Source organism: Mus musculus, chromosome X (genome assembly GCF_000001635.26).
Source record: "Mus musculus strain C57BL/6J chromosome X, GRCm38.p6 C57BL/6J".
In the NCBI taxonomy this organism is placed as follows: Eukaryota; Metazoa; Chordata; class Mammalia; order Rodentia; family Muridae; genus Mus; species Mus musculus.
In genome coordinates this window covers 102,472,420-102,496,435 of record NC_000086.7, presented here as the reverse complement: position 1 = coordinate 102,496,435, position 24,016 = coordinate 102,472,420, and the positions used below count along the sequence as shown (strand labels likewise).

The 24,016-nt window shown below is 41.2% G+C and overlaps 1 protein-coding gene and 1 long non-coding RNA gene across 30 annotated transcripts in view; one reads left to right on the top strand and one right to left on the bottom strand.

The window, feature by feature from the left end:
* Positions 1 to 24,016, top strand: part of Hdac8 (histone deacetylase 8) — a 220,744-nt gene that overhangs the window by 8,946 nt on the left and 187,782 nt on the right. The window contains exon 5 of one of the 7 annotated variants that reach the window (XM_011247673.3): positions 4,692 to 4,815. The exons of the other annotated variants lie outside the window; for them this stretch is intronic. Within the exon in view, the coding sequence (XP_011245975.1) occupies positions 4,692 to 4,740 (49 nt within the window). The 3' untranslated portion in view covers positions 4,741 to 4,815. Of the gene's footprint in view, positions 1 to 4,691; positions 4,816 to 24,016 lie in introns of those variants that run through there. 7 annotated transcript variants of the gene reach the window in all.
* Gm32262 overlaps positions 1 to 24,016 on the bottom strand; it is a 208,974-nt gene that overhangs the window by 8,891 nt on the left and 176,067 nt on the right. For 21 of the 23 annotated variants that reach the window (XR_003953070.1, XR_003953056.1, XR_003953050.1 and 18 more), the window contains 2 exons: positions 14,446 to 23,351; positions 10,913 to 11,053 (listed from right to left, as the gene is read on the bottom strand). This is a non-coding gene — a long non-coding RNA (predicted gene, 32262). The remainder of the gene's footprint in view (positions 1 to 10,912; positions 11,054 to 14,445; positions 23,352 to 24,016) is intronic. The other 2 variants (XR_003953063.1, XR_003953051.1) reach the window with 2 other exon arrangements.

Genomic DNA, 24,016 nt, shown 5'->3' with positions numbered 1-24,016 from the left:
GAGATGTTCTTGGCCCCCCTAGAGCCTCTCTGAAGCGGCTACAAGCTTATAAGCTTACATGAAGCTAGGCATGACCTGTTATTGTTACTAGAAATTTTGGAGATGCCCAACCTGGAGTGTCCCTTGTTCATGGGCAAACTGGGGTCTCCTCTTGTGTTTTTAGTCTAACTAATTAAAGAATTTAAGAATAGACTCAGGCTAGGCATAGTGACACATGTTTTTAATCGTAGCACTCAGGAGACAGAAGCAGGCAGGTCGCTTAGTTCTACTCCTGCTAGGACTGTGTAGTGAGATTCTGTCTCAGTAAAATAAAATAAGCTCGAGGACAATGACAATTATTAGTCTTTAAAAAGAAACCCTTTTAAATTGTGGTAGCTGTCAAGGAGGCTGCGAAAGAGGAAGAGAGAAACTCATGCCTTTTGTAAGCCAGCACACAACAGAAATGAGGGGTTGGGAATCAGGGGTAGAAATAACATCAGGGAAGAGTAAGAAAACACAGAGTATCTGGAAAAGCAGAATGGCCAGTATCTGAAGAGAGAGACACAGAGGGAGAGATTGATTGATTGATTGATTTGTTGATTGATACTTTTCTAAATGATTCAGAAAAGCAAGCAGGCTTAACCCAGCCAAGGTTTGAAAAGCAACTGCAGTGCAGGATGGGGGTGGGGGGGCGCGGGGGTGGGGAGGTGTGGCTATGACTTCTGGGAAGGAAAAGTACATCCTCTGATTAAGGATGTAATTAACTGTTACTCCCATCTATTTAGCATGCCTTTAGGTAGGCTCTTGGACTTGCTCCATTAACTCGTTTATTTTGAGTAACTTGGACTGTTAACTTAGATTCTGATTTCTTATCTCCTCCAGATATCCTAACAGTCTCTGCTCTAAAGATGTTGCCCTGACATCATTTAGGAGATAGGATGAAACCGAGGACTGGGTAAAACCCATTTCCATCGTGGAAAGCCAGAGATCCAATTCCAAAGCTGTCTACCAGATGCTCTTAGTGTCTGGACTGGAGTTCTGCTCACGGCCACACGTAGGCAGGCAGGGGTGCTCATTGGGAGGAGATAAGGAAAGAGAGCTCCCTTTTAGCACTTGGACATTCCTGGAATGGCTGCTTTTTGGGATCCCTGCCCTAAGCTACCCATCAAGTTTCTATGTCCTGTTCTCGTCACTGCAATCTCACTATCTATTTAAACCTCCTAGGTATACAGATTCATAGATCCTATTTATTTCTTAAACCAGCACTGATTAAACACTGCATGTCAGGTACAAGTTTCTTATCTTTAGTCATAAGATAGGGAAATTGAAGCCAACTTTATTTCCCCCCCACCCAAATGAAAAAAATCTTTATTTGAAAATATTCAGGTGCTGTCAGGGTTCTGTTGTAACTAGCTTCTCGAAAACTTTGGTAGTATTAAAATTGGGAAATATGTTCATACCTGTTGACTTGGTAACAATATTCTTAGACCTCTATTCTGAGGAAATAACCCAGTCTTGGGGATGGTACAGCATATCACTACATTTGAAAGTTAAATAAGAGTGATTTTCAGAAATTCTACTAAAGGGCAAATGCTACTAAATATTAGAAATATCAAATTAGAATAAAGAAAAGACTGGCCTAACCTAGTATGATCCTCAAAGAGACCAATTCTGTCTAAGTTTGTAGAAGATACATTGTGAAAGTTAGCTGCCTTCCTGGCTATGCTGAGCCTTGACCAAATTCCTCTTTCCTTTTCCTCATTTTCTCTCATTGTGAACACAGGCAGCTTGACCAAGTCCAGTGAGTCCGTTGGTACACAAGATCTAGGCCTTTTGGCAAGGGGGTAGAGCGCACAGCAACAGTATCTAGGAGGAAGAGAGAGGCTCCAAAGCATTTGTATTCTCTGCCAGTGTGTTCTCTCCCCTCACTCCATTTGTCTCTACCATCCCCCAGAAAGTCCCCATTCAGTGGCTCAGGATGCTATGTTGTATTCAGTCTCAATAATGGTGTGTGTGTGTGTGTGTGTGTGTGTGTGTGTGTGTGTGTGTAAAAGTGAATACAATTATTTTTCTCCTGTTAAATTTTTTATGCCAGCTCATCATTCAACCAAGAACTAGAAGGGACAGACAGTTGAATAAACTGTCACTGGGCTCATCCTTTACAGACGAATTCTACCTTCTTCCTTCAGTTTCTGCATTTGCAGCTTCCTGTATGGAGGACACTTACTGTTTAGTAGCATTTCCTTGATCAATTCAGTAGGCCCTTTTCCTCCATACTTTGCTATGGGTCAAGTGCCACCTGCTGGCAGTCAACTGTTACGGCCTCTGGTTTTGTTTTTTGTTTTTAAATGATATGCAGCTTATTTTCATTTTATTTTATTTTATTTTAGGACCTCTAGCTCTCTTTGTAGCCAAGAATGCCATTAAATTGCTGATCCTCGCTCTTCTACCTCGAAGTGCTGGGATTAGAGATGTAGCACCATGTCTGGTGTATGCAATGTAGAGGGTCAACCCCAGGACTTCCTACATACTGTGTAAGCTCTCCACCACCTGAGCCCAGCCCCAAGGTTCTAGTGCTGGAAATTGAACATAGAGCCTCATGCATGCTTGGCAAGTGCTCTATCACTGAGTTACATTCTCAACTTGGCATTTCATCTTTATATGCCCTAAAGTCTATATGTACATATAAAGTGATCAGTCTTGACTGGGTGCACTGTAGTATTTTATCCATGCATTTGGTGATATAATTTACTTTGATTTCAATGAGGAATTTCTACTGAAATCTCTTTAAATCTGTACTGATATTTTCCTTCACCAAATGATCACTGTGACATTTTATAATATGTAAAGTATGCCTCCATAAATTTCAAGAAAAGATCATTTTTAAGGGCTGTTATTCCCTCTTTCCTTCCATGTCTCCACTATCGTACATGGGTATAGTTTCCCCATGGTTTGGAGGAAAGGAAGGCTTTGAGAACTTTAAGAGAGATTGTGTTCTATTTTGAATAAAGCCTGGACAGGTAGAAACACATGGCTGAGAAGCAATTTGGAAGTCTCAGATGGGAAATGAAAGATGGAAAAGGGGACCAGACAGATTGCTCAGCAGGTAAAGAGCTTGCTGCGCATGAGAATCACAGTTCAGATCCACAGAACCCAGGGAGAAGCTGGTCAGATAAGGTGGCTTCCAGTAATGCCAGCACTAAAGAGGCAGAGGCGATTCTCAGCGCAAACTGGATAACTTAGACTAACCGGAATTGGTGAGCTCTAGGTTTAAGAGGCTCTGCCTCAATAAGTGAAAGCAGAGAGCAATCAAAGTTGTGTAAGATATGGTCTTTCTACTTTGTTCTTATGTTCATGAACAATGCTTAATCATACGTGGAAGACTGAAGAATGTTAAACACGATATTCATTTATTACTTAAGACTCCACGTAGGACAGGAGTTTTAATGAGGCTCAATGCCTACTTATATTACTGGTATGAGACAAACACTTTTTTTGATGATACTTTTAAGATGGGATCACACTGTATAGCCAGAGCTGCCCTAAAGCTTGTGATCCTCCTGCCTCAGCCTCCTGAGTGCTAAGATTACAAGTGAACACACCATGCCTGGAGCAATAATTTCTTAGATTGAATTTGCACTGGAGAAAGCAATTTTTAAAAAAGGATGCATGGTAGGAGTAGAAAGGGCTGTTCATTAAAACATGTTGTGACAGCTTGTAGTATTTATATTTTCATCTCCTGTAATAAACTAAAACAGGTGGCAGTTGGAGAGAAGACTTAAATATTTTTTTAAAAAGCAAGTTCTAAAACTGGGATGGATGAGTAGATTTATCAAACCTCTAACAAGGAATAGATTTCTACATTTAGGAAGTAGTAGGAAATAGTCTCAAGGAAAAAAAAACCTGACACTAAAAAAATTTAAAACTAACATAACATACAAGGTTTTAAGCCACTAAGAATAAAGGATAAACACAGACTGGCAAAGCCCACATAACATAAATATGACAAATTGTAATAGACCTGTATTATTTAAGGCCACATGCGTTATAATGTATAAAAAGAACTATGGCAAATGAACATGAATAGAAAATGTATAGGAGAGTATAAGTGCAATTAAAAGATGGGAGAAGGAGACTGGAGAGATGGCTCAGCGGTTAAGAGCACTGACTGCTCTTCTGAAGGTCCTGAGTTCAAATCCCAGCAACCACATGGCAGCTCCAACCATTTGTAATGGGATCTGATGCCCTTCTTCTGGGGTGTCTGAAGACAGCTACAGTGTACTCACATATAATAAATATATTTTTAAAAGGATATGAGAAAATGTTCATTACCAATCAAAATGCAAATTAAAACAACTTAGTATGGTCAAGTGGTGGTGGTACATGCCTTTAATCCTAGAGGCAGATGGATATCTTGAATTCAAGGCTAGCCTGGTCTAAACAGAGAAACCTTGTCTTGATAAAAATAGCCAAACAAACAAACAAACAAAAAAGCAGCTTGGTAGTAGATTGTGCAGGTGCAAAGCCTTGCCTTCTGTTCCCAGGACTCCAGACAGACAAATCTAATGCGCAAAACCCTTTTAAGCCTATATCTGAAAGAATGTAAAAAAAAAATCATAATCTGGCAGTCGGGGAATAAAGCAATGGTGAGCTTAGTCCATGAAACATGCGTGCTATAATTTTTGCTTTGTTTCTCTGTATTCTTTTCTAAGGACTGAACTCAAGGCCTCCTGCATTGCTTCCTACACACTGTACCACTGAGATACATATATCTCAAGCCCTTATGCTTTATGAAAATTATAGGTCATTTCAAGAATAAAATATACTTTTAAATAATTTATTTATTTTTATTTTATGTACATTGGTGATTTAACTGCGTGCATGTCTGTGTGAGGGTGTCGGATCCTCTGGAACTGGAGTTACAGACTTGTGAGCTGCCAGGTAGGTGCTGGGAATTGAGCCTAAGTCTTCTGGAAGAGCAGCCAGTGTTCTTAACTACTGAGCTATTTCTCCAGCCCAGAATAAAATGTATTTTAAAAGCGATATTTAAAATAATATGCACATTGCAATTACTTTATCATGCACGTGAGGAAAACAGTGGGAATCAGTCCACTGGTCAGTCACTGACAGCGGCAGAGTTACACAGGGGTTTCTTTGATTTTGAGACATCATCTCACTTTGTGGCCCTGGCTGGTGTGAGACTTGCTGCTTGCTTCTGCTTTTCAAGTGCTGCACACTGTAGGCATGTGCCACCATACCTAGCTCATGATTTAAAAAACAAAAACAAAAACAAAAACCTTTCCTCTTGTTTACAAAGGTTTTGTGGTAAGATGATCACTGCTGTTATAGCTGAAATTTAGCAAAATAAAAAGAAGCAAAAAATAGGGTAGATATAACCAGGAGTTAAACTCTTGATTCTAATTAGTCTAATATGGATCGTTTCATAAATAGACAAAATGACACAAATGCACAACAAATGGTAAAAATATTAACAACACATAGAGAAAATGAAATATTTATATTTTTCCTTCCTGTCAAATTTGAGATGACTCTTGATAATCTATTCTAAGGAAACTAATCCAAAAACCAAAACCAACCCAAAACAGTAAGTGCATGTATGATGGTGATGCTTGGTGATACTTTCTCAGCTATTTATAATACTCCCAAAGGCAACAGGAGGAATAGCTAAACACGGAACAGTAGAAGAATGGTTAGATAGTATCCTCTCTCTCTGGGATGGTATATAACTATTAAAAATGGTGGTCAGAGCCAAGTGTGGTAGTGCAAGCCTTAAATCCCACAGGGTAGGTGGATCTCTGTGAGTTTGAGGCCAGCCTGGTTTACATAGTAAGTTTCAGGACAGCCAGGGTTACATAGTGAGATCCTGTCTCAAAAGAGCAAAAAATTGGTGGCTAGGGTGATTGCATAACTAGGAAAAATGTCCTTCATAGAATGTTGGAGTTTTGTTTAAGGGTAGATAGCTCTAACATACACTCATTCACTTAGATTATACTCATGCAAGATTTTTGTACAATTGAAAAAATCTCAAAATACAGCAAAAATTGGTGGCTTTTCACATGTGGTATGGGCATATATTTTATATGCTTATGTATGAGATAAAATTTAAAACTCACATAACATACAAGTTTTTAAGCCACTTAAAATTGTGTACATATACACATATCTTTTTTCTGTTTCCTCTATTTTCTCTGATGTACTTATGTTATTTCTATAAATGAGAGGCAATGATGAAGTGGTATAGTGAGTGTGAGTGTGTGTGTATGCCTGTAATCATGTGCAAGGTAGTATATGCTTTCTGGCTTGGTAAGGATAGAATTGTCCCGCAAAAGGATTGATGGCACTATAGCAGCAGAAAAGTGTGGTGCATCTGGAGAACTCTTAAGTAGTGAAATGGTAAGTCTGAAGACAAATCAAGACAACATTACAAAGTTCTGTGATTCATACTAAATAAAGAATAGGACATTTTCCCTGGTGGGGTGAGGACTTATTAAAGAATTTCAGTAGTTCTTCTGTATGCTGATCGAATTAGATACTATTGAAATCATTCAGTTTACAGACATGAAGCTCTAGCTGTATGTCATATGTGCAGGTAACACGCATATATTATTCAAGGGTAGTGAGATTGGACAAATGTTCACTTAATAAATCCATTTAAAGAGGTACTAAAACATGACATGGCAGTACCTTCCTATAATCCAGAATTTTCGAGGCAGTGGCAAGAGGATTGCAAGTTTGAGATCAGCCTAAGCTACATATTGAGACTGTATCTTTAAAAAGGAGGAGGTAGGGCTGGAGAGATGGCTCAACAATTAAGAGTACTTGCTGTTCTTGTAGAGGACCCAGGTTCAGTTCCCAGCACCACCCACATGATGGCCCAAAACTGCCCATAATTCCAGTTACAGGGACTATGATGTCCTCTTCTGACCTCCACTGGCTTTAGACACATACCTCAAAACACCCACACACATGAGATAAGAAATCTTTTAAAGGTGGGGGGATTGTAGAGTGCATACTGAATGAGCAGAGTCTTACTAGGTGGATAATTAGGATGCCAGTAGGAATAAGGAGAAGCATGTATTTGTTTTGTCTTGTTTCATAAAATTGAGTCCTGAGTAAAACTATATATTAGTTCCCCCAACAAAGGACATGACAGGGATCAGTGTAGTTTGATGAGGATCTATTCTTTTTAAACAAAAATGCATGGTATTTCAAGGTGATATGTTGAATTCCTGAGATTCTTGCACCATGGTTATTAATTGCTGATTTTAGCCAGGGTATTCAAGAAGTATCTATTTTCCCGTGAGTTTCTCTTTAATCAACTCAGTATTCACAATAGTCTCTTCTGAACTACACTTAAAACTCATGTTACTTGCTTATTTTCTTCCTTTTCAATTGTGAATTAGCTTACCATATTGATTTTTTTTATTTTGTGTATTCACTTCATGACATCCTGCGTTTTATACATGACTAGTAACTTTACTCTGTGATAAATTAGTATTGAGTTGCTAGGTGATGTATCTGATGATCTAGGAGACTCAAAAATGAAGGGATGGATAGACTGGGTGTTAGTGTATAATTCAGAGGGTTGCTTGAGTTGAGACTGATAGTGGTCAGTTCACCATCAAACACATCCATAGCTTTTGAAATCCTAGGAAACCCCAAAACCTTCCTACTACTACTCTTTAGTAATGAGAACTCCCTGTATTAGCAAAAGACTAGTGCAGCATTTTTGATACTGGTGGCAGCAACTCATTAATGGAGCATTTTAACAACTTAGTGGACTGCAACAATTATATATATATATATCTCCACATGCACACACACACACACATATATATATAATATATATATATATACACATACATATATATACATACACACACATACATACACATAATGTGTGTATGTATATATATATATATATATATATATACACACACACAACATTGTATCTATTTTATATATGAGAATTACATGAACCTTGTTTTGGGTAGGGGTTGGGTACACTTTTGACTACTAAGTCTTAATGCAAAATGTCATGCCACGCCACTGTAGAATAGAATGACCGTAAACTCTGAAATAAGACCTAGATGTGAATCCAGGCTCTACCACATAGCAGATGTGTGTTACTCCTAGATTATTGCAGGAACAGTATGTGCACAGCAGAGATGGAAGAGTTGTGGGAACGGCCAAGTCTATTATTAAATTTGCAAGCATGGACTCCTATAGACAAGTGACCAGAGATGAGGATTGGGATGGTCTTTATATGCCAAACTAAATAGCCTGGACTCTGTCAAGCTTGGCTATTTTTTTCCAGTGGTTCTTAACTGTCTTTGTCCATGAATGTCTCAGAAAATTCAATGAAAGCCGTTTCTTTGTCCTTAGAAAATGTATACAAAGACAAAATGTTTCACATAGTTTGAGAAAGTTTCCTAAAACCTGTCCTGGATCCCAGGCTAAGAACTGTCACTTAGGCCAGGAACCCCACCTAAGACACTGAAGAGTTATTGAAAGGGATGTAGCCAAGAGCAAGGATCTCTGTCAGACTTGTATCTTAGAAACCCATCCTAAGTGAAGTTGGCAGGTAAATCCAGGAAAGAGGGGCCGCAAGCTACCGTACCTAAGAGCAGATGAGAGCAGTAGTGATCGGCCCAGAAGAGGAAACAGTCAGCAGCAGCTAGTGCTAGAGCACATAGAAAGGTGAACAATTAGTCATAAGTGACATAGAAGAGGTAGTGGCATGGACTTTGTGTGTAGGTGACTGCATCTGCTGAGTTAGGGAACCAGCAAGTGCGCGTGCGGACTGATAGGTTTATATGAATGGCATCTGTTAGGGAGCTGGTAATAAATAGGACACCACCCTGGGCATCTCTATCTTTAGTGTATATACAAAATATCTTGGGAGCTTGTTAAAATGCAAAGTCTGGTTCAAGAGGTCTGGGATAGAAGCTGGCTTTCTACATTGACAGAAACTCACAGCAGTGCTGCCCATCCCTCATCTATAGTCCATACTTATAGCAAGAGCAAGAGGCTGGAGCTAAGGGGATTCATCTTCAGTGGAATGACGGCCTTCGACTTAATAGCATCATGGGCAATTAGTAAAAACAAGGAACTAGACCAACTGTCCTGGCAGGAATGCATAGGATAGTAGGAAATAAAACAAATACCAACCCTTGTGGAATGGCAGTTATTAAAGGGAAGATGGAAACTGAGGTTTATCTCAGTGTAGAGCATATGATTGCCATGTCTAAGGACTTGGACACCATGCCCACAATACACACACACGCACACACACGCACATGTGTACACACAGAGAGGGAGGGAGGAGGAGAGAAGAAAAGTCTATAATAGGATTTTGAGAGGGAATAGTCAGAGAGATGGGAAAAGTCTCAAAAATGACTTTCACCATAGACACCAAGGGTGAAAATGAGCCTCAAAAAGACATACTGGAGTAGCCATGTTTGAACCTGTTCTGCATACATTTGCCATATAAGTGATGATGCCCCAGAGGAGCAAAAACTCATTACTGAAGGTGAAATAACTTTAAATGTTATCATAATTTATAGTCCTCCAAAGGGACTCAGTATGTAAACAGATGTACAGCGTATCTATGATATTAAAATGTCATGGCAGGAGGACGTGATTAAGAGAAGCTATCTTAAAGAGATCCTTGAGTGGGAGCCAGGCACAATACTGAGAAAAATGGTTGAGAAGCAGGATTTCAGAGATGTGAAGATCAGGACCACTTGAGAGGGTGGAAAGGGATGTCAGCGAGCTACAGCAGTGCTACGGAGGCAGAGAAGTATAAAATACGATGTGAAAATCAACACCTCCAGAAGCACCCCCAAAAGCATGGAGGCCCCGGGGAGCCTTACATCGCAGTTTCACTGGGAGCTATGTATGAAGTAGGCAGTGATGGAAGATGAGATAGAGATGTGGGAAACTCCTGAAGGGCTTCATGTTTATCAGAATCGCACAGTGGAACCAGGTCAGTTTTGCCAAGGAAAGTCACCCCTGGCGGCACAAACCAGTAATCTCAGCTATTTGGGAGGCTGAGGCAGGAGTTCAAGGCTTGCCTGGGCTGCAATCACAGATGAGTGTGCCAGGAGTGTGGGTGTTGACTGCTAGTGAAGGAAGAGGCCTGCCAGGCTGCCTGCTTCTGTGTAAAAGGACTCTTGCCTTCCTAGTTCCTTGGTCCATGGACCTCTTTGAGTCATTGGATTCTTTAGAAGTCAGTCCATTAGGAAGTCACTTTGTCATATCCAGATTTTCTTAAAATGGAATTCACCCTACTCTTGCAAACAATTCCAGGATTACTAGAACCTGACACAAGACAGTGACTCAACTTCCTCAACACTGACATTGGGATGTCCGTCCCTCATCCTTTCACCTTTCAGGCTGCTGTGCCTGTCTCTGTTTGGTTCTGCACTTCTGCTTGCAATGCCTTCCTTCATCCTGATCTGACAGTGCACTTAAAAACGCTCATGTGTTGTACTTAAAACTGGGCTGTGTGGTACTTCCGCCCTCTGACTGCATGACACTGCAGGCTTCCACCTGGCCACACTGAGCCTCTTTGCCTCCTTTCTTGGAAAAAGAGGTCATTTGTCTAGCTGATTGTGTTAGATGATGTGGTTTCTTAAGCGTTCCACTTGGGGGCAGTGAATGATAGAGCTGGAAGCTTGGCAAGCTCTGCGGGCGTGTGTAGAGTGAGACTTCTGGCTCATCCTTACTATCCAGTTAAGTTCAAACTGCAAGAGTGGGGTGTCCCCGTAGCCTCATCATTTTATGCACCAGATGGAGCGAATAAAGGTGACTGTACTATAGTTCCAATTCCCTGAAGAGCTGTACACAGCAGAACTTTTTACCATAGCAGCCAACCATCCTCCTCCACCTGCCCCTCCTGAGCACTTACCAACATGTAGATAACTGCATGAAAAGGAGATCTGGATGCCAAGCCAGCCACATCATCTCCCCACCAAAGTCGGACACCTTATTTCATCCATGGATGGCATGTCCTTGTCCCGTGTTACTCAGTCCTTCCCCAGGCTGGCACCTGCAGAACAAGCACATTACCATAGAAGTCAGTGAGCAGCCAGACAGTCCTGTGGGTATTTATCCAGCCGATAAGGGGCCAGCTTCTCCATAACAAAACTATCAAGCTGGCCACCAGAACAACCAGCTAAGGCATGCTTTGTTCCTATGGTACTCTCCATATTCTATCCTCCAGTAGATGAGGTATGTTCTTGTAGTCCTTACAGAACTGGGGAAGACACTGTATCATGGTGAACCCAAGTTCCATCTATTCCGACCACAGCACCTAAGAATGCTCAGCCAAACTGAGCTGAGTTGTGCCTCCATGTTCTCATTTCTAAATTGCAGGTAATCATATTACCTACTTCATAGGACTATAAGGATTAATGTCACAATTGCATTAAAGAATATATCAAATATCCTAGCATATAAGTGATAAAAGTCGTTTATCATATGCACACTAGATTCTACTCAGAGCATCATAGGCAGCCTCTCAGCCCTCGGTCCAGTAGGTATAACTGTTTGTGCAGCTGAAAGCAGGCCTTCTGGTATTCTTACATTCCTCTTTGTGTATATACTACCTGTGGCTGAAATTAGACTATTATACTGCCCATGTCAGAGTTCTACTTTAGGGTTTAGCTACCAGCAACTCTCTACCCTCCTACTCCATGCCTAATATTACAAAGAATTCCCTTTTTAACCAACCTCACTTTCTACTAGAATCTGACTCATATCTTTGAAGCAAATAAAGATACTACCTACCAATATACTATGAGCCATCCTGTAATTAACAATAGCAGCCTCGATAATGAGGAATTACCAGCAAATGAGCTCTGTGAGCTTCACACCAAGGCCTTCTCTAAAACCAAAGTTTTGGATGGTATCTTGGAGCAGGTTTCATCAGCTCCTCTCTTCACTTTGGCCTTGAGCTGCTTTCTGAAAAGAAGTGGAGTCTTTCCATCAATATAATGTGTCACCACTGTCCAGAAAATCCTTTCCATTGATCTAGAACTGCCTAATCAATTCATAAGCTTGTGGCCTTCACAGACCTTATCTAGATCAAGAAAGATAAAAGGTAATAAATAGAGAATTCACCCCCCCACACACACACACACCTTTGTCCAGCAAATGAGATGTTGGCCACCTCTTCAAATGAGTGTAGTTCTCTAGGCGGTGGTTTTATAAATTCTCCCAATGTGATGCTAGGTTCTCTGGGCTAAGTGCTAATGCAGTGATTACAGTAGTACTCTTTCCAGGCCTGTTCCTCAGGAATGAAAAGAGTATCTCTGAGCTACATTGTGTGTGTGTGTGTGTGTGTGTGTGTGTATGAACTAGTTGTTCAAAGATTGCATGAACTAGTTGTTAACCTTTGTGAAATGAAGTTTCCTGAGCAAGTAAAAACATCGGCAGCTCTATGATACCTCTGTGTCTTTACCAACCTAGTATCTATCCTCTGAACTTAGAGGATTTAGTCCTCTAAAACACATACAAAAAAAGACCTTCCAGTAACTTAAGGCCCTCATTTATTTCTACTTTGGCCTGTGTCATGCTTTAGATGATAATGACCCCCATAGGCTCCTCAGTTGGCATAACTAGGAGTGAGTAGGAGGTGTGGCCTTGTTGGAAGAGGAGTGTCTTTAGGTGCAGGCTTTGAGGTTTCAAAAGCCCATGCTACTCCTAGGCTCTCCACCTCTTGCTTGTGGATCAGATGTAAGTTCTCAGCTACTGTTCCGGCACCATGCCTGCTTACTGCCATGCTCCCTGCCATGATGGTCATCAACTAACCCTCTAGAGCTGTGAGCCTCAAATTAAATGCTTTAGTTTAAAAGTTACCTTAGTTAGTAATCATGTTTTGTCACAGTAATTGAAAAGTAGCTAAGATAGCCTGCAATCTTGACTGATATCATCAACTTGCAGGGTAGGGGTGCTATCCTGTCCCAGAAGGATCTGCGTACTTTGATCCCTGCCCTTGTATCAGTTCTTTAGGAAGCTGGTCTCAACAAAGGTTTATTGCCCCAAGTGATAACTAGAGTTCTTAGTGATCAAGACTACTTGGAAGCTAGATAGATAGGTGCTTCCTTTAAAGGGAAAGAGACAGCTTGGTAAGAGCTTAGACCATTCCATCCTGGAGCAGCAAGAGCAGACATGGAGACTATAGAATATCAGGGGCAATTGAAATGGTTCCAGCCCAATATTGTAACCATTTACCTTCAGCAACAGCATAGACAGCAGGCAGATGTAGCACACAATGTTTCACGTCTAACGTGAATGATACAGCCCAAAGGTTTATGTTCCTAGATGCATCATTCCATTAGACCTGGGGCTTGCCTATGCCCAATGGTTCCTCTTAAACAGGCCCACACAGCCAATCACACTTTGCATATGATCTGATGGACTATCAGCAAGCCATCTGCTCATTATTCCTAAAGTGAAGATTCCTAAATCAGACATTTTAGGGCTGTGGCATAAACATACTCATTTGGAACCAGTTTCTCTCATTTCTTTTGAAGCTCAACACTGTTTGAAAACTCTGGGCCCTGAGGGTCTTTTATGTGTGCCTTGCATCTGGGCCTAACCTCTTCTGTGTCTCTATGATTCTTCCAGTTGAGACCAAGCAGACCAAGACCTCCAGGCCTTTGGGATGCTGTCAGAATCAACTTCATTGAAGCTTTTCTCTCCATCTCCAACTCCCTTAAACTGCTGGTGACCCCCCCCCTTACTGTTTGCATGTCCATCCTAGGTGCTGTTGCCTCCTTCACCTCAGGCCCTCCCCACAGCTGTGAGCTGGCAGGTACACCTAACATGACAGACTCCAGAAGCCATCCCACAACTCACCCCAGCATTCTTCTCTAGTGTATGGCTTCCATGCCTGCTGCAAGTATCAACAACCCAGGGGAAGTTCCTAGACTGTGTGTGTGTGTGTGTGTGTGTGTGTGTGTGTGTGTGTGTGTGTGTGTGTGTAACTGTCAAGGGCACGTTCACTTGGTCTTCACCAACATGAGGCTTAAAAATAAGGACTCTGCAGCTACTGGGCCACCTCCTGTATTGACCTTGAACAGTTTAGACTTTCTTTCCCCAGTTTCCCCACATATAAATGGTGATGATAATAGTGCCTATCTCACAAAGCAGCTGTGTCAGAAGGGATAATATCCATAGCATATAAAGAATAGCAGCAGCCAGTACATATGAAACACCAAACAATGTATGCTGCTAAGTTGTGTGTGAGTTCTGCTAACTGGGTTTTTCAGCTGTGTGTTGCCAGCCTGATTGCCTTTCAGCAGAGACCCATTCCTCCAGGCCCAAAGTTGCAGGTCTTTTTTCAGAAATACTTGAAATGACATTCAGCCATCTACCTACTGCCCTCCTACGTCAGAACAAGCCGTGCCCTTCTTCCTCTGGGATCACCCCTCTTACCTCTCACTCATCCATGGTGTAGTTCATTGGACTCTGTAGTAAGCGCCAGCAACTAAAATCTGAAAGAGAGAGCAGTTATTTTATTTATCATACTCATTTATTTATTTTGATAGAATAATGAGAGATTGGTTGTGCCATTGAAGAGAGCCAGATTTCTAACAGGTTCACAACTGGTCTACTACCTGATTCACTGGCAGAGTTGTTGACCAAGAAATAGTTTGGTGGAGTGTTGGGGACACTGTTCCAGTAATACTATTATACATATGCTTACCCCATGCAACATTAGCACTCTCTCAAGTGTGGGAGTGGTATTCACTTTAAGACCCAAATACCAAGACTTAGTCCCTGTCTCTTCCTCTGCTCCCACCTCCTGACCCTGGAGCTGCTGGACTACAATGTCCATTCCCACTGATGAAGGCAGAAAGGTCATACCGTTTTGCTCAGTGGCCAGAGAAGGGGTCATGAAAGCATGAACAAAGATAGCAACAGCAGATGTGAAAGGATAGTGCTAGAGAGCAGTCTTGCAGGCATTGCCAGTAGAACTTAGTGAACCAGCCAGGCGTGTTGGAACATGCCTAACATCACAGTACCTGGGGATAGAGGCAGGAATATTGCTGTAAATGTGACACCAGCCTGGGGTATGTAGTAAGAGCCTGTCTCAATGAATAAATAAATGACCCTGGGTCATTGACTTGACTGCTGAGAGTAAAAACAAAGGGGAACTTCAAAAATACCCAGTTCCTTGTCTAAGTAGGAAGAAATGTTGTTTTCAGCTGAGGCTGGAAACAGCAATCAAAAAGTACATCAAGGCTAAGGTGATGGCTTAGTGAATAAAGCAGTTGCTGCCAAGCCATGAGGACAAAGGTTCAGATCCTCAGAATCCATGTGAATGCTAAGTAGGTGTGGTGGCCTGCCTGTAATTCTGGTGCTCAGAAAGTAGAGCTCAAATCCCCAGAGCAGGGTGGGTATCCTGTATCCAGTGTGCTCTGGGTTCAGTAAGAAACCCTGCCTCAGTGAATAATGTGGAGAACAATGAGGAGGCTATCAGATGTCAACCTTGCGCCTCCGTGCACATCACCCACACACATGCTCACACATAAAAATATACAGGTACAGGTACTGTAATGATTAACACTTTAACATTAAATCAACTTGACAGGAACTAGAATTGTCTGGGAGATGTGCCTCTGGCGTGCCTGTGTAGGGGCGGGGAGCGGGCGGTTATATCTTGATTACATTAATAGATGTAGGAAAACCCATCTTAATTGTGAACAGAACTATCCTCAGAGGCTCTTGGACTAGATGACTAGAGAAGAGGAAGGAAGGCAGCATGCATTCATTCCTATTCTGGCTGGATGTAATGTGACTGCTGCTCCAAGCTCCTGATGCTTTGGCTTTCTTTCCCACCATGCTGAACTGTAATCTGGAATTCTAAGCTAAAATAAAGCCCCTTTCCATTACAGTTGCTTTTGTCAGAGTATTTTATGACAGCATCAGGAAAAGAACCTAAGATTGGTACCAGGACATGGACCCCGTTGCTGGGGTAAATCTGACTGCTTGATTCTTGGGCCTTTGGAATTGTTTTGTGGCTGGAATATTGGCAAGTTTGGTGCTTTGGTCTTAGAAAAGCCACTGAATGATGGACGTAGAGTTGAATGAGCTGATCTGGTAGGAAAATGGGAGACAAGAATGCTAAGAGAAATCTGGACTATGAGGATTCCTGACTCAGATTCATGACAGAATGGTCAACGTGACTTGATTGTTGGTTGTCAGGTTGATATCCTAAACTCAGTATATATCAAAAAAATAATCCATCCTTGAGACCTATGAAGCCAAACATGTTTGGGTCATTCTTGACTCCTCCTGCTCATGAGTCACATTCGATCGCTTAGATACTTAAAAAAAAGGGGGGGGGCAGTAATTCTGTCTTCAGATGTCTACAGTCGGTCTTTATTCTTCCTCCCCGTGGAAGCTACTAACATTTCTCTTACTGTATTACAGCAGCTGCCCAGACAGTGTTCTTGCTTCTAGCCTTGTCCCTTTGATCTGTTTTGTGCAGAACAGGCACAGTGACCCTGTCACAACATAAATTAGATCCTGTCACTCCTTGGCTTGTCATGCTGCATTGGCTGGCTGCCTCCCCATTTCACATAGAGTAAAACAAAACAGTCCATGCTCTGGTCTGCTCGTCCCTACCAAATACTCCTGTATCCCGTCCCTTGGTGAACTATTACTCTCTTCCTTCACTGACTCCTTGTGTTCACCCCTAGGCCTTTGCCCTTGCCATTCCTATTTCTTCCTTGCCCCCCCCCCAAAAGCCACCTCAGTCCCTTTGGGTCCTTGCATACCACATTCTCAGTGGGGCCTCCCTGTTTATACCTGTCGCTTCACTGCCTAGAATCATACCTAGCATATAGCAAATATTCAATAAAAATGTTTATAAGGACAAATGAGTGTGAATGTTGAAGAGATGGCAGAAAAGTAAAAGTAAGAAATACTGATTTTAGTCCTTGGGGTATGTTCTTATGTCATTACCGATCAAATTATTGATTGTCAATGTTTAGAAAATAGAAAATAAATTAAACTGCAAAGATTAGCTACTACCTTATCAAGGTATGCTCCGATATGTGTTGGCTGAATCAATGATAATCTCTTAACAGACTGAATGAAATTATCAGAACATAGAGATAGTGGGGAGGGGAGGAAAGAGAGAGGCTGGGGTGGGGAGAGGAGGAGAGAGGGAAAAGAGATTAGTGTCATCCCAAACTTAGATAAGCCTTTGTAGTGTAGTTGAGCTTATCAACCATTAACTGACTGAGCTGTTACATAAGCATTGCATTTTAACCAAGAGACCACTAGAGGGAGCGCAAGGTTAAGCAAGAATGTTCTCTAAATGAAATTCTCTTACCTTCATTCGCTTTTCTAGTTATTGGTCCAATTGTCATCTAAACTCTTCCATCAGTTCAGAGCGTTCTCCTGAACTGACTTCTTTCGTGTGTCTTTAATAAATATTTGTGATTTGAATGGAAGGATGGATGTTTAGAATCAACATATTGTCACCTTGACATCTGTTTTACTAGGTAACTGTGGCCCGCTGATTTCCCTTGAGAAATCACCCTTCAGAGTTTATAAACTACTAATAAATATTATATTCATGGTACTTTGTTCTTAAAGAATCATTAGGCAAGAAGAGCAAGAGTCATGGAGTCTGTTGCTTTACTCTTGTAAAGGCTAGTGTCAGACCACAGGATAAGTTGGGTGGCTGCTTGGGCTGCCTGTGTTCTTCTCCGCCTCCGCCTCCTCCCACACTCCACTTCCTGGGCCAGTGACAGCTGATAAAGGTCCTATTTCCTGAGCTTGTTTGATACCATGGAAATCATTAGCTCTACTTCTGCACACAGAGATTGCATTACTGTCTGCAATGTGCTTTAGGGCTCTCAAGTTGTTTGGGATGAGCAAAGTTTAGCAGACAGCTTTATTGTCTTCGTAATCATTGACCCTGCTGACATTCGCTGAAGGGATCTTAGGTCTGGATTCGGAACTATCTGTGCTGGCTTCCTGAGGAATGTGGACTCCTTGACCTGTTGTCATGTCATGGTTAAAGTCTTTTACTGCCCTTAATCTAGGCCTCTGAGTTGGACCCTCAGTTTAGGGATTTTTTTCATTAATAGAATAATTTCAAATAACCTAGAAATAGGATTTTCTAATAAACTTTACTTACTAGAAAAAATGTGAAGGTATTTAAACATGGGCACCTCGTAGAGCGTTCCTATACCCCGCACAGTTTTCTCTGCATTCAGTATCTCACACGAGCATGGTACACTTGTGACCGTTAAGGAATCAATGCTGGCGCACAGTTGTTACCTGCACTCCACAGTCTATTCAGACAGCAGCTAAGTTTTCCTTTGGGTTCCTTTTCTTTCAGTACTAGGATCCCAACCAGGCCGCCATACATTTACTCATGATGTCTGCCCAGGTTCCTCTTGGCTTTTGAAGCTTCTAAAACTTTCCTTGTTTTTCATGATTTTCAGTTTTCAAGAGTACTGCTCATATTATTCAATATAGTATTATTTTAGGTTATTTTATCTATTTTCTAATCTGTTTCGTGGTATCTTTTCAAAGGAGCCGGATGACAGCCAAGTCTTCTTTTTTTGGTTCTTAGCACCTCTTTGGCTTTAGTTTAATTTTTCCTCTGGCATCTATTTTAACATTAATTCCAAATAGTTCCTGGAGCTGCTCCTTGCTAAAGGAGGGGGGACTAGCCTTCCATTCGTGATCTCTTGGAGAAAGCCTTTCTGTTCTCCACAGTCAGCCAGCTCATGCTGTCATCGCCTTGTCTCAGGAAAGTCAAGTGGGGATTGTAGATCCAGATTCAAAGTCCGTATCTGTACCTGACTGATTTCTTTTCTCCTTTTTCTAATGTCTGAAATAGTAAGAATTCTCATTCTCAATTTCTGTTTAACTGGAAGAAGAGCCCAGAACTCTGGTGCAAGGAGCAGATGGTGGCACCCAGAGAAGCACTGGCCCCGGCTTTCCAGCATGTACTTGTTCTGCAGCCTGGCTTTCCAGATTTCCATATTTTGGTCATTATCACCAAGTAAAAGTCACCCCCCCCCCGCCGCCATGTCCTCAAATTTTAATCTAATTATGCACACAATTCTTACACAGTTGATACTACTGACTTACTTGGGATGCCAGCAAGCTACATTTACTTCCTAGCTGTCCTTTGTTACAATTCCACAAACCTTTATTTTCTGTGCCTTTTAAGAATTAAGGGATATGGCTCTTTAAATTGTTCTAGAAACTAGGGAAAAATCTAAGTAAGGCATAAATTGAGATCAGTTTAAAACTGGTCTTGTCTGATATACCTTAATGGCATGACAATAATAAAAATATGAATTTATTTTACAAAATTCAGGTTTTTAATTTTTATGTGTATTCATCTTTTGCCTGCATGTATCTAGGCAACATGTACATGCAGTACCTGCAGAGACCAGAAGAGGGCGGGAGATCATCTCCTACCCGCTTCCAGGACTAGAGGTACAGACTATTGTGAGCCACTCAAAATTGAACCTGAGTCTTCTGGAAAAGCAGTCAGTGCTCTTAAACTCTGAGCCATCTCTCCAGCTCCCCACAAAGCCAAATTTTATCTTCTGGTAATATAGGATGTATTGTAGACAGGTTAGAGCGTATACTACATGAAGGAATGCTGTGGGGCAGCACATGGCTCTCTCCAGCATCCTTTTTGTAAGAGATGATGACGGTTTCATGTAAGCCAGTGGTTCTCACTAATGTTATGGCTGGGGTCACCACAACATGAGGAACTGTATTAAAGGGTTGTAGCATTAGGAAGGTTGAAGCTGCACTGATCTAAGCAGTATCATGGAGGTTGCTAAATTCTTATTATTAATATCCTGACCAGGACTCCCCTGCAGTAAATTTTCTACAAGATATATTTATATTCATAAAGAAGGTAACATCATTTAACTTCAAAGATTTCTGTTTGCCCTCAAAAGCAAAGAAATTTTACGATAAGCATTATCAAAATTTAGTAAAAACATTCTAAGAAATGCATGTTAATTACATGAATTATGACATAAATTGTTGAGATTCAACTCCCAAGAAATAAAATTATTGAGAGCAATGGTATAAATTATGAACAATTCTGAGTGCCCAGGGAAATAAAGGATCTTTGCCTCTTACTGGGCACAACTTGGAATAGGCTCAATATTGAAGGCGGCTCACTGAGACTGAACGATTTATCTGAGTTATGCCCTCGATCGCATTTTTGTTTCTGATTTAAAATCAGTTTTCTTCTAGGCATTATCTATAGCTAGTTAACTCAGGCAGTTACAATACATTCCAAGTAGGGCCCAAAGCGTGATTTTTTGACCTTGTATAAACCCATTAGTTTTCATATGCTCAAATGGTACTACTGGCCACACCATTTTTCTTTTTTTGAGCTAGCCATCTCTTCAAAACTATATCCTCTGTCTCAGAGAAGACCAAACTGGTGGCTGGAGATCGATACATGTAAGTCTCTCCTAAAGCAGTGTGTCGAGGGAGCAGCTGGAAACCCCTTTTCTCCCAGTGCTGCACCAGTCATGTCCTTTCCGCTGCTTTGCCTCACTGTGTTGTACGAGTACCCGGAAATACAGAGCTATGTCTGTTCCCTCCCCTGTTTTATATTCTATTAGCTCAGGGAAGATTTTCATTCCATTGAGCACCAGACTGTGGGGTATATTTTTGGAAGCAAGTGTAGGTGTACCAGAGCCAAAAAAGGTTGGGAACAACTGTAGACAAACTGATCTCACTGTTCCTAGAGCTGCCAATTCTAGGCATGGAGCCCTTAAAGTGGACTATAAATGTCGAGTGGGTGGTTAAAAGAAAATCCATTATGTGGGCCTAATTTCTGATTTCCCATAATCAGGTGCCTGTGTTTTGTGTACATGCATATTTTGTGTGGAGAGAAGCAGGTGTGCATAGAACTGATTTATTTAGCTATATTAAATCAGAATTTGAGTCTCATTGAAAGAAAAATATGAAGTGTATAATTAGAATAGGTAATACTTTTTACTTTTATAAATGCATTTTAGATATATTGTGCTAACATTCCTATTGAAGGCAGTAGGTTAGACTAGCAATTTTGCGGTAGAAAAGAAACTAAAGCAAAGAGACTTGGGTTCTTGGTTCCTATCCCAGTTTCTATCTTACGTTTATAGAACATATACATCTCTAAAGCTTGTTGGACAGAAATGTGAAATAAAGTAAAAGAAGGAGTTCTGGTTTTTCCTTCGCCTTTGGGAGAGGAAACAATCAGTTGTAAATACTAAAGGTTGATCTGTAAAAGCCATCGAGTCTGAGTCAGTTCTCACAAGTGCTGTGCATTTGACAGCCACGTGAATGGGGCTGCAGGAGTCGTGAAGAGGTATAGGAAAGAGCCCAGAGAAAAATAGCATAGGAACGTTTGGACATTAGACACGGAAATGGTGGGATGAATATGTGTGTGTGTGTGTGTGTGTGTGTGTGTGTTTGTGTGTGTGTGTGTGTGTATGTGTGTGTGTATGTATGTGTGTATTGTGTGTTTATGTGTGTGTGTGTGTCTGTGTATATGTGTGTGTGTATCTGTATTTGTGTATGTGTGTGTGTGCATGTGTATGTGTGTGTGATATGTTAACCAGCCCTACCTTACAGTAATGGATTCACTTATTCTTCCTTTTCTAGATCCTTGGAGGGCGGAGGGGGACGGTGTGGTGAGGGTGAGACAGGCTCTCACTATGTAGTCCTGGCTGTCCTGGAACTTGCTGTGTAGACCAGGCTGGCCTCAAACTCAGAAATCCACCTGTCTCTGCCTCCCAAGTGCTGGGATTAAAGGGGTGACAGCACACAAAAGACCTGCGCAGTTTAAACTGGATAAAGTGCCAGCACTGTAAAGGGCAAGTGAGCACAGTGTCCCACCACTCGCCAAGAAGCTATATGCAATTGATGTCTTCTGGGAGCTGTAAACCAGTTTTCTCCAATGGAGTGTCATTAGGCATATCAACCACACTCCAGAACAGACCCAGGAATAGTTGGCCAACCCAAAATGGACTCTGTGTGTGTGTGTGTGTGTGTGTGTGTGTGTGTGTGTGTGTGCGCGCGCACATGCATATGTTCTGGTATATTTTTGTCTTACTGAGTTGGTTATTTTGATTTTCAGGTTTTTGTTTTGTTTGTTTTATGGCTGTTACATGCCTTACCTTGCGGAAAATATTTATTACGCACGAAGCAGTAATCAGTATCTGTGTATAAAACAAAATCAGTAAGAGGGCAAGGCTTATCTGGCATAGATGGCATAGGTGCTTTAAGAGAGAAGGCTAATATACTCATTCAGCAGGTAAGAGCATGAAGCTGTATGGGTAGGAGATGGGGAGGATCTGGGAGGAGTTGGGGGAGGAAAAGAATATTGTATGAAAATTAATAAGAAAATTATCAATACATACAACACTGAATCTCCTTCTCTAAATCCTTATACCCAGAAAACTAGGAAATGCAAGTGTGTTTCAATGGTGAGTTTGTCTTACAAATCAAATACAGGTGTATTTCAAAATTTTAAAAAGACTGGAAATTAGAAAAAAACTGGCATGCTACTTGCCAAGTGATAAATATAAAATTATGGCCAAAAGCATTCATTTTATAGAGGGACCCTTTGAGTACCTCAAATTAACATTCCCAATAATTTAAGATTTGATTGATGTCATCAGTTGTCACATGATTCTTCAAGAACACATCTATCACAAAGCATACCTTGGTATTGCTACTTGTAAAATGCAGATGTTTTATACTAACTCGTCTATACATCCACACAAACTAAAGGGGATTTCAGTGAATTTTGTTTTCTGTGTTTTGTGTGGTACCATATGAGCTTTGTAGTTTTGCATGTAGGATAAAGCATTAAAAACAGGACTTAGAGTGCTGTCTAGGGAGGAGAGCAAGGTACTATATATTAGAATTAGATGGGCAAAGGATTTTTTAAGAGAAAATAACTGAAAATTGGCCATTGCTAATTTCTGAGAAAGCCGTCTTACTTCCCTCTCCAGTGCAGCTCACCCCTGACCAATCAGTTGAGTTCTCCCCCTGCTGCTGATCTCCTTGTAACCATCTCTGCTCTCAAACAGAAATTACCCATAATGGCACAAATGGCATCATTTAATGAAGCAACAATAGATGTACCAATACCATATTCCCAGAACAGCTTAAGAGGTTTGATCAGCTGCTACTGGAAGTAAATGGAAAAAAAAATGTACCTTGTTTGAAAATATGAGTGCACCTTATTAAGGACAGCCTTGGGCAGTAACAGCTACATGCTTGGGTGCGGGAGCTCTTCAATGCCACGGTTGCAGCTAGGAAAGTGGCTTGATCCAGACCTGACAGCAACCATGGAAATTTACAGAAGGTTCAACAACCACAGTTCCATAGAAAAAGGGAGACAAGTATAAAAAGGCCTTGCCAAGCTTCTTGAGAGTTGCAGTTAAACACCCGAAATGTATGAAGTGAATACAGTTCTAAAGGGCATCTTCCACATCAGAAAAGCATCGGCTATTTTCTTTATCTTCTCATAATCAACCAAGTTCTGGAAGCACCATCCCTAACTACAAAAACAGGCCTTATGAAAATGTGCATTCAAGAATTAAAACTTCCCCCTTACTTTTACTTACACTATAGTTTCAACATTTATACATTACATATTATGTCCTTCCCCCCTTTTCAATTCCCATATATTTTATTCTGTTTGTATGATTATAAATAGGATTTTCTGATTTAGCTCTTGCTACTATAGATACTAATTTGAGTTTTCAGTTTCTAATGTTTTACATTTCCTTTATTTTATTTGTGGATAGAGGACAACCTGAGGGAGTCCGGCTTCTCTCTTTAACTAGTGGGATCCGAGGATTGACCTCAGACACTAGGCCTGGCAGCACCAGCACATGTCTGTGGCTGCCGAACCACCTTGCTAGCCCTGCTTTTCTTTTGCTTGCCTCATTATCCTGGCTAGGTCCACCAGGGCATTCCTGAGTAGAAGTGGCATGTG